Source organism: Python bivittatus, unplaced genomic scaffold, assembly GCF_059951505.1.
Source record: "Python bivittatus isolate LINGU-HERP-01145 unplaced genomic scaffold, Pbiv_v1 ctg000070_np1212, whole genome shotgun sequence".
Lineage (NCBI taxonomy): Eukaryota > Metazoa > Chordata > Lepidosauria > Squamata > Pythonidae > Python > Python bivittatus.
The window spans coordinates 52210571-52223721 of NW_028277034.1; the positions used below are offsets into that span (position 1 = coordinate 52210571).

At 40.0% G+C, this 13151-nt stretch overlaps 1 protein-coding gene across 2 annotated transcripts in view; it reads right to left on the reverse strand.

The window, feature by feature from the left end:
- Positions 1-233: 233 nt before the first annotated feature.
- The window catches only part of ADAMTS3 (ADAM metallopeptidase with thrombospondin type 1 motif 3), a 124849-nt gene continuing 111931 nt past the window's right edge, over positions 234-13151 (reverse strand). For both annotated transcript variants that reach the window (XM_088133178.1, XM_088133177.1), the window contains exons 20-22: positions 12565-12772; positions 10022-10139; positions 234-4064 (exon numbers count right to left, since the gene is read on the reverse strand). In XM_088133178.1, coding sequence (XP_087989304.1) covers positions 3490-4064; positions 10022-10139; positions 12565-12772 — 901 coding nt within the window. In that variant the 3' untranslated portion in view covers positions 234-3489. The remainder of the gene's footprint in view (positions 4065-10021; positions 10140-12564; positions 12773-13151) is intronic.

The window sequence follows — 13151 nt, forward strand, 5'->3', positions numbered from 1 at the left end:
TTAATTATACATTTTGCAGTCTGTCATTTATTAATTATTCCTTTTCCTGACTACCCAATACTTCCATCAAAAGTGTAATAGAGAGGTACCCAATTCGGTATGTTACATGACCACTCTCCAGCTGAGTTGCGGTGCTAAATATACTTATGTGGAAATGAGAAGGTGTTTTTCTATTACTGTTGGGCGGGAAAGTAACCACACGCAGACCAAAAAAAAAAAATAAAAAATCAAGCTTTATTGGTTTTGGATTCCAAGAGTAGATTAAAATAAATAGTTACAGATAGGGTAGACAATATTACCAATGCAAATCAGAATTCATTGGCTGTGTTTGCATGCAATTCTTACATGTTTGGGAGAGAGAGTATGCAGTGCAAACAGCTAAGCCTGGTCAGTAGTAGGATTAAAGGGGGTTGGTTTTAGCCCCTAACAGTCATGCCTGCCCTCCAAACACAGCCACTCAAAGGAGGAAATGGCCTCCATCTTGCATCCTTCTCTTATTACAACTTGCTCTCCAATTTCTGTTAGTAACTAACTGTCTGCTTCTTCTCCTCTCCTAGCCCCTACGGATAATTACCTGCTAAAGGTGAGGATGAAGCAAAGATGAATGAATGGCTGAAGTGACTTGACCACTATGACTTTTGAACCTGGCCATGTTTCTCTGCATTTATTCAGGGGAATGTTAGAATTCTCAACACAGCACTTGAACTGTAGAGCAAAAATGGAGTGTGGTGTCCTTACGTGCATCTACAAATGTCAGTCCTGGTTTCTCCCCAGTTTTAGAACATCACACCTTCATTCAGGTGGTAGACGAAGAAATAGAGGGCAAGTTAAGCAGGAAGGTTTAATCATTCGGAGCATGGTTTCTATATGTCTACTTTTTGTAACTCAAAATCTGTAAGGCTCTTGCACACACACACATATATATTTAGACTGCATCTTTGCTGTATCTCCCTGCATCACATTTGCTTTTCTTTTCTTTTTGTCTCTGCACTATAGGGAATAAAGCCACTATTTTAGTCTGAATATTCAGAATATAAAATGCTAGCACAGGAAACAGCAATGACAATTTTTCAATAAATAGCTTTACTTTTCATTCCTATATACAAGTATTTCTCAGCAAAATTCTGGGGGACAGAGGTCTACAAATGGTCAACAAGTTTCCTAATGACCCAAATTGCAAGTGTCTGATCTCCATTGGATACATGCAGTAAGGCAGTTGGCAAGACCCGCATATGCTTTTTCTCAACTTGGAGTCAATAAAAATATAATTTCATTTTCAGCCCTTGCTTCATTTATGTGTCAGCATCCAAGCCTTTTCTAGTCTGAGAATATTCTTTGGCTAAACGAATGACAATCAGGCAAATGATGTATATTCTGTTTTATTTTCACAAGATGCTCTTCATTTATTGTAACCAAAGGAGGCTAGACAATGGGAGTTGCATGTGGCTAACCTCTTTGAGAAAGAGCGTAATTGCTCTTGCACATACCCGGTTCCTTATGCAACCTGAGCTACACCATGAAGTCCAATGCTGTGACTTAAATGTTTCATAAAGGTCTTTCCTAATTCTGCTGTTTGCGACATTATGGATTCAACCAGAGCCCTTGTGCAATGGCAAGAACATCTATATCAACATCACCATGGTCTTCATCATTTATTCTTGCACCCCATCTTTCTGCTCTGAGGTTCAAGACACTACATGGAGACCCTCCAGTTCTCCACGCCCATCCAAGCGGTCTCAGACCTTTTTTAGCTTCTGTAAGGTTTCTCTATCATCAGGTACCATTTGATTCTACATTCCTTGGAACCAAATGCTCAGCTAGTGACTTCTGCTTCCTTTTCACACAGCAGATGTTACTAGCATCCTTGCACAATGGCCATGCATTTCCATCTAAGGTCCCTTCCAGCTCACCCATTTTGTGAATCTTCGTGGACTCTCTTTGCAGCTTCCTAGTTTCTGTGATGGCTTGGCCAGCCTGGTTTAGAATCCACCTCTTTGTAAAATGGTATAAGGTGAGGAGTGGGTGATCCAGTGCTTCTGTCGATGCTATCAAATTATTTTGCAATGCTGATTGGATAGGCCAGTCTTGGGAGTCAGTGGGCAATCTGGACTGAAGCACATTGCTGATGGCACATCACATAATAGCTCTAGCTAACCTACGGTCATGGGTTGGTGCAGGCAAAGGAAGAAGGCACTGCTAGTCCTGACATCAATAAAGCTTCATTCACTACAAGCAAAGATTCTGTCTGGATTTCTTTTTCCTCAGTGGCACAGAGAACTGATTTTCGTTATTTCTCAGTATATTTCAATTACTCAACTTACATTGTGTAAGCGGTGCAAATAAATTCCCTCCAGATGTTTTCCCTCCAGTTGTTTTAGGCTGCCATTCCCATTAACTTCAGGCAGCATTTATAACAGTAAGGGATTTGTAGTCCAAAATATCTGGGAGATATCACTTGCCTACCTTTGTTTTTGAGCGTTTCATTTCCCAAGCAACACATTTCAGAGCTAACAATCCAGATGGCCTCAGACAGAGTTACAAATGGCAGAACTGTTCTCAATGTAACAATATCTGCTAGGGACTGAAGAACTGGAGACATAATTTCCACAACTTATTGGCCTTCCTGACAGTTCTGCTTTTCTAAGATTTCTAAATTACTGTCCCTTTCTCCCATACTCTTGATCTTGGTGCCCATGAAAAAGATTGTCTGAGAATGTCTCTGAGGTGGCACAAGAGATCTTCTGGAAATTTTAAAAAGCTTTCATGGATGCCCAGAGCCTCATGGTAATGCTTGAGTACACATCTCTCCATCTTTTCAGACCTTGGCTGATAAGTATATCCGTGGAATGTAAATAAGGCTGACCCTGAAATGCCAAGTCCATGAATAAGTGGCTGAGCAAAGCACAAAACTCTTAAAAACAATACTGCTTCTTCTGTTTCTCTCTCAATAATATACACTATGTACACGGCAGCTGCACTTCTAAATCATTTTGTATTATTTGTTTGCAGAGATAAATTAGTCATACAATTCAGATGGACATCAATGTTCCACAGTAAAAATATTCTGTAAAAAGTGTAAACTTTGGTATCTCTGAATGGCTTCTTTCTCTACCCCACAGCAAAATTCAATCACTTCCCCCTTTAATTAATCATGTGTCAATAATAATAATAAGCAGCTGATAAGCAACACAGATTTTTTTTTTTTTTGAGCAATGGAAAATGACCAGGGTCTCAGCTACTGGTTTTCTTGATCACATGATTTCTGAACATTCAGGAGAGCCAAATTTGGGGAAGAGAGGAGGAGATGGAGGAAGAAGAGGAAATGGCTAGAGGCAACTGTAAAGTGAACCTGCACTTTTCTCTCTTTTTCAGTTGTTGACTTACATGAGTCTCGGGTTTGAAGATTTTGCATGATATCTTGGACAAAGCAAGGAGACCACTTCTCCACTTTCATGAACTCCCCACTTTAAAAATAAAATTCCTAAAGTTTCATCTTTCTATAGTGGAAGGTCTTAATGGTTGCTGTCTTTCGACTTGCTTTCCATTTCTCTTTGGGGTTCTGGGGGAAGAACGAATGTCAGCAGAACTGGAGTTATGGGTCACCACTGGCCCAGTATCAAACAAAGGTGAGGAACGGTGACTAAGAAGGTACCCATTATTGGTGGATATGTTATAGTGCAATGCAGCTGGCCCAGAAGTCTTGTTATTAACTTGATTCCGAAATCTCCAGTGGGATGGATTAGCAGCTTGGGCCCTCCTGTAGATCTGAGGAAGAAGGGCTTGTGGATTGTCTTCTGCCAAGGACATTCTGTCCAAAGCACTTTGTCGCTCAGAGCGAGGAGGGACTAAAGAAGTTGGAGTAACCAAAGTCTTGGGGAGGTCAGCAGGGCTGGCTATGAAATCTTCTTCAGTTTCTGCAGCTTCACTAAAGAAAGGAGGGGGAAAGTTGCTGCTACGTTTGCTACAGGATTCACAGCATAACTTTTTATAGCCTGGGATAGAGCAGTATCGGGCAAGCACTTCCATCTGGCAGAAGATAGATTTGTCTCCCAGGCAAGGCTCATCTGAAAAACAAAACCCATCATGTGTTAAGAAGGAAACCTGCTGAGAAACATGGTGCTGTGAGGTAGTCTCCCTCTGAGCCCCCAAGCCAAACAAGCTGCAAGCTATGATAAGAGTAAATCTGGATCCACTCTTTCATATAGAATCATAGAATGTAAGGGTGAGAAGGATCTTGGAGAACATCTAATCCAACCCGCTGCCCAGTGCTGGCATCTACTGTTAGAGTATCCCCAACAGGTGGCCCTCCAGCTCTGGTTTAAATTCCTTCAGTGAAGGAGAGCCCATCATCCTGGCTTAGTCTGTTCCATGGGGACAGTTAGTTTAAGCATAAATTATGTTTGTTTTGCTATTGCTCAACAGACCAGCTATCAAAATCAAGGCATCTCTTTCTCTTGTATTTCTAGAGATGCATGGTAATTTCAGAAAATTTTTGTCTATCCTGGCACACAGATGTATTTGTCCTATGCATTTTTGAGAAGCTAAATTATGAATATTGATCACATACCCAGTTCTATGCCAGGATTTCTGTGTAGCTGTGTCATCTTGGGATATTACTCAGTGATGGACAATCTCACTTAATCCGTTTGGAATGAGCTTGTTCTAGATTTATTTGGGCTTGACCAGCTGCTTTAATTCAAGCTCAAAGATGGTTCAGAGTTTAATCCAGGCAAGAATTATATTCCCATGGCTTATGGTGAACCTGAATAGGTCCAGTCCTACCTGTGATTCTACCCCACTTAAGGAAAACATGACCATTAAAAGAAAGTATTACCTTTTATGGGAATTATAAAATAATTCCCATAAAATTATTATATTTTGAGCCATTCTGAGCCAGATCCAAATTTTGTACGGTGATGGACACAAAGCCCTAATGAACTTTGCAATTTCTGAATCTGGAAACTTGCTTTCCAACCCTGTTTCCAAACCTCAGTAGTATTTTAAAAACTAGTTGCCTATTCAACTCTGCTACTATATCCAGATTGAGGTTCATTTCCTTGGCAATAAAATGGCAAGATAGCAAGGCTAAAACCAGTGATAGAGTCAAAATTAATGTATGACATTCTTTAAAATCTTTAAAATCCCAGGAGGAGCAGAGCAGTGGGAAGTAGGTGCAGAAAGAGGGCCACCAGGCAACATTTGGAGTGGGGTGGGGGGAGTGAATCAGGTGCATCATGATGCTATGGTAGCACAATTCAAGTCACACTAATGATGTCGTGACACACAGTCCAGAAAACTGCCCATGTTCCATTTTGCAGTGGAAGTGTGGAGTTGTTGGCAGAAATGTAAACAGCAACTTACTTCTCTCTTCCAGCACTCTCTTTCAAGCTTTAGCAATGTTTTTAAAGTTCAAATGCTCTAGATGTATATCTCCAGGGGGCTAATGTTTGGATCATTAAGATTAAGTAAAATCCCACCTGAACTGTACCTTGTTTCCTGGAAGAAAAGCAATTTCTACCATATGCTTCTTAGAGACCCACTTAAAGCTGAGCCCTACATCACACATTTCACACATTTGCTGCAAAGGCAGCTGGGACTTCTTAATTTTTTTCTCTGGAAATTGCTTAATATCCTCAATGCTCTGCTTTGCTTCATGATAAGGTTTTAAGGGGCATTGCTGATCATTTCACTATGTGTTGGAAAGCATCTGGGATGCCTCTCTATAACTAAATCTTTAAAAAATGTTTGCTTTGAGGTTTTTAAACATCTGATCTTAACACTTCCATTACCTGCTGTTTTATTGATTTTGTTGGTTTTGTTTTCCAAAGAGCTTTATGGTTCTTTTTTTCTTCTTTGTGTGTGTGTGTGTGTGTGTGTTTTTTGGGTGAATCACCCTGAAAAAGGCATCTGTTGTTGAATCCACTGGAGCCTATATGGCTGGATGGAAAGTTGTGGCTGCAAGAATCCTTCAGAGTAGAGTATTGCAAAGAAAATGAAAAAAAAACAAGAGACCCATCTCTGCAATAGCTAGTGCATCAAGGAGAAAAAGTGCAATTCACAATCTTCTGCCTGCTGGCTATTTTTCTACATGGAAACATTGTTAATCTAAAGAAGATCCAACAACTCCCCTTTTAGTAGGAGCTGGGATGCCCATTCTGGAAGCAAAGAGGTCCTTTCATATAAAAGGGACTGTGGATCTATTTAAGCCTGTGCTGGCATTAGAAGACTCATCTTCTTTCTTTTTTTCAGCCTGCTAACATTCCCTTCTAGTATAGTGTATGCTTTACTCGTGTCACAAGAGATGAGAGAAATCCTTTGCAAGGGGATGACAGACTCTGGACATCATCACCATCTTCATCATCTCCCTCGCATCCTTTCTCCCAAAGGAGCCCAGAGTGATTTGCAAGAGAAAGAAACAGAAGTCTTAAATAAAACCATCGTGATGAAGCCAACGATGAAATCCAACGTTAAAAAACAGAAAATAATCTGGTCCTGGGGTTGGCATGATCCAATAAATGCTTAGATAAACAGGCACATCTTCAACTGTTTTCTGAAATGGGACAGCATGGGGGGCAGGAGAACATCTCTTGGGAGAGAGTTCCCAAAACTGAGGGCTGCCACTGGGAAGGCCCTGCTCCTGGCCAGGATATGGTGAGCTGAACAGAACAGTGAGTAGGGCCTCTCCAGCTGATCATAATGCATGAGTTTAATGGTATGGGAAAAAGTGATATTTTAAATCCCTCCGTCCTGAACCATCTAAGGCTTTGTAGACTAATTTCAATACCCTAAATTGAGCCCCAAAGGTCAAGAGAACCAGTGCAACGTTTTCAGGATTGGTATTATGTGGTCCCACTGAATAATCTGGCAGTTGAATTCTGCACACATTTTCAAGGGCAGTCCAGTGTAGCATGCACTACCGTAATCCAATCCAAAGGTGATCAGAGCATAGATCATTGAGGCTAGTCTACTGTGGTCCAGGAAGGAGATAGCTGCCAGACCACAAACACCTTTTGCTGGTAAGGTTGACTATGCCTCTGGTTACTCCTTCAGCAACAGATTACTCAAGGAGACCCCACCCAAGCTTTACACCTTGGTCTTTGGAGATATGCTATCTCATGCAGTACAGACACTTTCCTATTTCCCAGGTCTGAGAACCAATTATCCACAATACTTCTGTCTTATTTGGATTTAGCTTTAGTTTATGGATCCTTATCCACTCAATCTATCACTATCTGATGGATTATCACTATCACTCTGCTAGAAAGCAGAGAAGGAACATGTCCCTAGCATCCTGATTACAACAAACTTCAAATCTGCAGGTGCATTAATTGATTCCTGCTTTTTAAACCTTGAAGAGAAACATACGTAACACAAGGCACTAGAAGCACGTCAAATGTTTTGTAGTTGAAATGTCCTGACTTCAAAACATATCCCATTCCAACCTCAGACCAAAAGCCCTGAATTCCAATCACAGCAGAAGCGTTTTGAAGTTGTTCTGACTGTAGTCAGTTTTGAGGTCAAAACAGGTCAAAAAAGTGTTGGAACAGTTCTGTTAAACTTCTACTTCTTGTCCTAAGTTCAGAAACAGACATTTGGGAGTTGGGATCTTTCCACCATGAAATGCTTTGTGCCCCTCTGTGAGACCCTCATTTTTCAGCTGCTTTCCATGGTACAAAAAACCGATCACTCTTAAGTAGCAGCACTCCACTATCCTTGGCTGATCTTAAAGGCAAACCACTTTTGTATTATTGCCAAGAATACTACAAGTCCTAAATCACCTTCTTAAATGTAGGCCTTTTTCTTAAATTTAGGAAGATGCAGCATGGCATGGCATGGCATGGCATGGCATGGCACAGTAGCTTTGCAACTTTGTCATCAACTGCCCACCGATGATTGGTAGGGATGTCAAGAAAATCCTGGGATCCTGCTGTGTGTGTTTCTATGGGTGCAGGTTTTTCCTATGCTTCGTGCTGTAATGAATGGCAGCTTTATAGGATTGTTTTGGAAGCCCTGATCTTTTCTAAGATGTTTGAAACGAAGCAGAAACATTCTATGGATTCTCATTCTCCCATAAGTGGTAAAGCTTTGCTTCCCTCTAGTGTCCAGATGTTCACAAACTTCCTAGAACTCTGAGAGAAAGCCATATTTATGTTCCAGGATTGTTTCTCTTACTGGTTGTGTGCCTGATAACTTCCACACAACTTTGTCCTTAGAATCCATAGAATGTTTCTTTCTAGTTCACCCAAACAGTCAAATACAACCTACTCGTCTGTACTCTTCTAGAATGGGGCCTAACTAGTTCAATGACTGGAATGTAAAAGAATGAAAACTTGTGGATATGAATTTCCAGAGGTTTTTGAATAATCAGATTTTCCTTGTTTAATTTATAGAGAAAACAAGCAAGATACAAGTATATTTTTTGTGGAAGGATTTGTGTGTATATACATTTTTTAAAAAACCACTATGATGACTGATTTTAGGCTGTGCTTCACCTTCTTCCCAAAGTAAATCCAGGGCTGGTCCTATCATTGGTGTGAGGCAACTGTCTTGAGTAGCAGATCTTGCTTACCAACTGATTTTGCTTACAAACCATTATTGGTTAATATTGAACAAATTGATGGGAGAAGGAAAAGCATTTATGGAATTTCTGTCTTCCATGCCAAAATAATTTAATTGGACTTTGTATTTTGAGATGAATTATGGAGAAGAACCATTTGCTTTGATCTGTGCAAGGAACGCTCAGTATACAAATGGCTTGCACATCCCTAATAAAATGTTTAAAGTGGCTTTCAAGATACTCATACCTGTAACACTTCATCATTGTTATTTACTGAGATTCCTGACCAAAATATTTTTATTTCTTTATTTAAAAGAGTTATATGACCACCCAAGTTATAATCAATAACCCTGTGTTGTTCACAGCAGCAACTATAAAACATAAAAAGAAAACAAAATGATACTAACATCAAAACTACACTTCAAGGCACCCCAAAGACAACACTTCCCCATACATTTGCTGGGCTCCAGTCTCACCCTAGGCCAGTGCTTGGGGGAAGAACCAGCTTTTCATGGCCTTCCAGCAGGCTAAAAGGGTGGGGCCCACTAGATCTCAGGGGGAAGAAATTTGCTTGTCCCTTCTCACTTGTCCTTCTTTTGGCCAAGACTTTTATCCCTCCTCATGGCTATTGTGATAGATGCTTTGAAAGTCACTTGAAATCCTTCCTACTCTGAATATGTTTTGCCAGTATGATTTTTACAAAGTCTGTTATTTCTTCCAATAGGTTCTAAGTTTCTTTTTCATCGAAGCTAAATGAACTGAATCTATTCCTTGCATTGATCTTTTATTTTGATTATAAGTCTTCTAAGTCAAATCTTGCTACTGCACCTATGGTCTGTTCTACCACCTGCACTTGAAGTGTCAAATATGATACACGTCATTTCAGATAATATTGTGCTAAAATCTGTCTTCCTATTTCCTGAAAACTTTCTTGTTTGCAAAAGAGGAACACAATCTCAGAATGCTTGAGCATTTCATTTGGTGTCATTTTCTGAGGCTTTTATTGTAAAGTATCTTGTTATCAGGCTGCATCATTACTGGATCTGGTTTCCTGCACTTCAATGTTTAAATTGCCAGGAAAAAAAATCCTTTCATGAAATCCTCCCTTGGGATTGAAGTGACGTTTGGAATGCTGAGGAGGTTGGAGAGATGACTATACAAAAAGAGGTAAGGCATTTACATCCACTTTGGTTCTTCATCACAGATCTAAGAGTAAGAAAGGGAGCTTGGTATGACCCCTTGTTTGACTAGGAATGGAGAGACCCAGGTTGAAGTCCCACCCGAACTAAAGAGATTCATTGGATGATTCTGGGTTGAGCATTCTCCCTTAGCCCCAAATAGATATTGTTATGGAGACAAAATGAAGGTAGATCCCCATGGACACCCCATGAGTTCCTGGAGAGAAAGTAGATATAAAACTAACAACTAAACAAACAATGCAGCTAAGGACAGTATCTTACTTACCATTGCAGGGTGCAAGCTTGCAAATCCTCATGGACTCTGGCTTTTCTCCATCACATTGGTCACCAGTGCGGCATGACACCTGCCTGGATTCTGTCCCTTCCCCACAGGTTACCGAGCACTACAAGAAAACCAACGGGGGGGGGGGGGGCATGATACAAACAACTAGGTTTCTGCATGTGTACCCTTGCCTGAATTTATATAATGCTCTATCCAAAATATATTTTGCATAGTTTTGGTAGAGTGTTGTTAGCCCAGTCAATTCAACTATGGTTAAATTATAACCTAACCTAACCTAATGTTCGCATCCAACAAAACAGGTCCTTGTCTTCTCCATTCTTCATTCCATACCCAACACCCGACTTAAGGTTCTCTCGTGCCACACTCGAACAGTTATGCCAGTGTACAGTTTCTCCATATCCCACCCACCATCTTTTTGGCTTGTGAAACAAATCAAATAGCTAGAAAGTCAGTGACAGTTTTCAGTGAGACACTGAAGTGTGTTGCTGGAGTAAACCGATTTCTGATCAGATTCCATGGCACTTTCTTGTGGTCATTAGAAATGGGGCTGATCTATTAAAAACTAGCACTTATGATAGTCTTATTATTCCTAAGACCAGAGACAGATTGGAAGTTATCTATTTTTCATATCTTTCTTCTTTTTCTTTTACTTTATCTCACTTTTTCTTTTCCTTTTCTTTATAATTTGTATTTTCAATTTTCTTTTTCATTTCTAACTTTTAACTTTGTAACTTTAAAATTTCAATAAAATATGATTAAAAAAAGAAATGGGGCTGATCAACTAACAAACATTTAGCGCTTACAGTGTTGAATGTAGGTGAATATTTCACCAACAAAATTAACCACAGGAATATTTACATATCAGTTTTATTCTTTCAGGTGGAATGCTGGATCTTTCCTGCATTATTTATTGTTTACACAATTATTTGATTTATGCCATCTCTTTCCGGTGATAAGTATTTAAGGTGGCTAGCAAAACTAAGAAATAACAACAGAATATAAAACATTGAAAATGTAACTTAAAATTAAGTTTTAATTTCTGTTTATGTCCATAAAATTGATACTAATATAATTTAACAGTTAAGAGCCTGGTGAGATATGTACTTTGTCTACATGTTGAGGAAGTGGAGACCAAATGTAACTCTAGAGGGAACATATTCCAAAGCCTGGGACAACCCAGGAAATCCTCTCCAGCATGCCAGAAAAATGAGCATCCGGTATTGGTGACATCTTTAAAAGGGCCTTTCCTCAGATTTTAACAGCCAGCCATATTTGTAATGGGGATTGTACTCTCTCAAGTATCCATGTTTAGGACACTTACAAGTCAGTTTTAAGGCAGTGCATGCTTTGGAAATGATTTGAAAGATATGCTTCAGGACTCATGGAGTGTGAGTTCCACCTTTCTCTATCATTCACTGGCACATCCATATTATCTCTCAGGGTTTTGTGTGAATCTAATAAAAGACACAGCTGCTTTAACAAGTCAACTCAAAACAGCTTTTTAAAGGAAGCCCCCCAAAAATGACACAGCTGCTTTAATAGCAATAACAGAGAGGTGCTGAGTTTTGAAGCACTTTTTCCAAATCATTTTCAGAGTGTGCCTAGCAATAGTTGTTACCTGAACCTTTAACGATGCCTGATAAGCAATTGGTGACAAATAAAAATTCTTCAGTGTTGGCATCATATGATGTCCCACTCTTGCACCAATTAGCAGCCTAGCTGCCACATTTTACATCGCTTGCAACTTCTGGATATTTTTCAAGGATAGCTCCAAGTATAGTATGCTGCCATAGGAAAAAATGTAATCAAAGCATGGAAAACCATGTCAAATCTGATCAGTTCAGAAAGGGCTGCCAATGGCATGCTAAGTGTAATTATACAAAGCATGCCTTGCCTCAACTGCCATTTGCATTTCTAATAACAGCTGAGTATCAAGAAACACTCCCAGACTGCAAATCTACTATTTCAGGTAAAATGGAACCCCATCCAAAACAGTCTGAACCTCAATCCCAAGTCCAGTTTCCTATTGACCACTGGCATCTCCATCTAATCTGATTTAATGCCAACTTGCCCTCTCTCATCCGACTTATTGTTGAACTTCAGCAAAGTTCTAGGGTAGCAATTGCTTCTTTGAAGTTGGACTGTAAAGAGTAATAGAGCCAATGACATTGCACCCCAAACCTCCAGATGACTTGTCCCAGAGATTTCATGTAGTTGCTAAATAGCACCAGGGAATGAGATGGAACCCTGTAGGACATCATAGCTCAACAGACTAAATATCAGAACAACAGTTCCTCAACACGACCTTCTGGGCATAAGTCCACAGGAAGGACAGGAACCATTGCCAGATAGTGCTCTCAAGGCCAAATCTTGCTAAGTAGTCAAGAGTATCATCTTAGCCTTAGTCTCTATTAGAATTGGATCTACAGTCTTGGAAGAAAAGCACTTGCCAAAAGCATCTGAAAATTGGAATTTTAGCTCAGATTGTGATAGTTTTCAGAAATTAGAAGACTTTGGATGCTTACTGAACTCCATGGCCATGTTTTCCACTGAGCAGGACACGGCGTTCTATTACAAGGCCTACGACTCTCAGGACGGTCTCCACTGCAGTACTTAAAATGAACAGAGCGATTTGCAGCATCGTGAAGTGGCTGGATGCAACGTACACTTCGGATCTGATAACCAGAAGTCCCACAGGTTTTGGTGCAGTGCTCCCATTCTTCTGCTACCCAGCTGTGATGGGGAGATAGAAAGAATATTTTTTTTATACTGAAAAATGGAAGCTGACTGACTTATGATCCATAAATGATCTTTGCAGACTGAAGAGTGTGTATAATGTGAAATTAAAGCTGCAATCCATTTGATTTATCTGGCATGGACATAATTTTCCAAAACAGATTTCTTGGTGCTTTGACCATCCAAGGGAAGTGAGTTATTCCCATTTGCCAAGAATCACTTCCTTAATAAAGCAGCATAGTAAAAGGTAAGCACTGGAGTCTAAGCCAATATTTCCTCTTTGCCTACTGGAGATTCACTCCAGATCAACATGACTCTGCATAATGTTTTTCCATCATCTACAACAGAGTTGGGCATTTTTATTTTAAAGCACGGG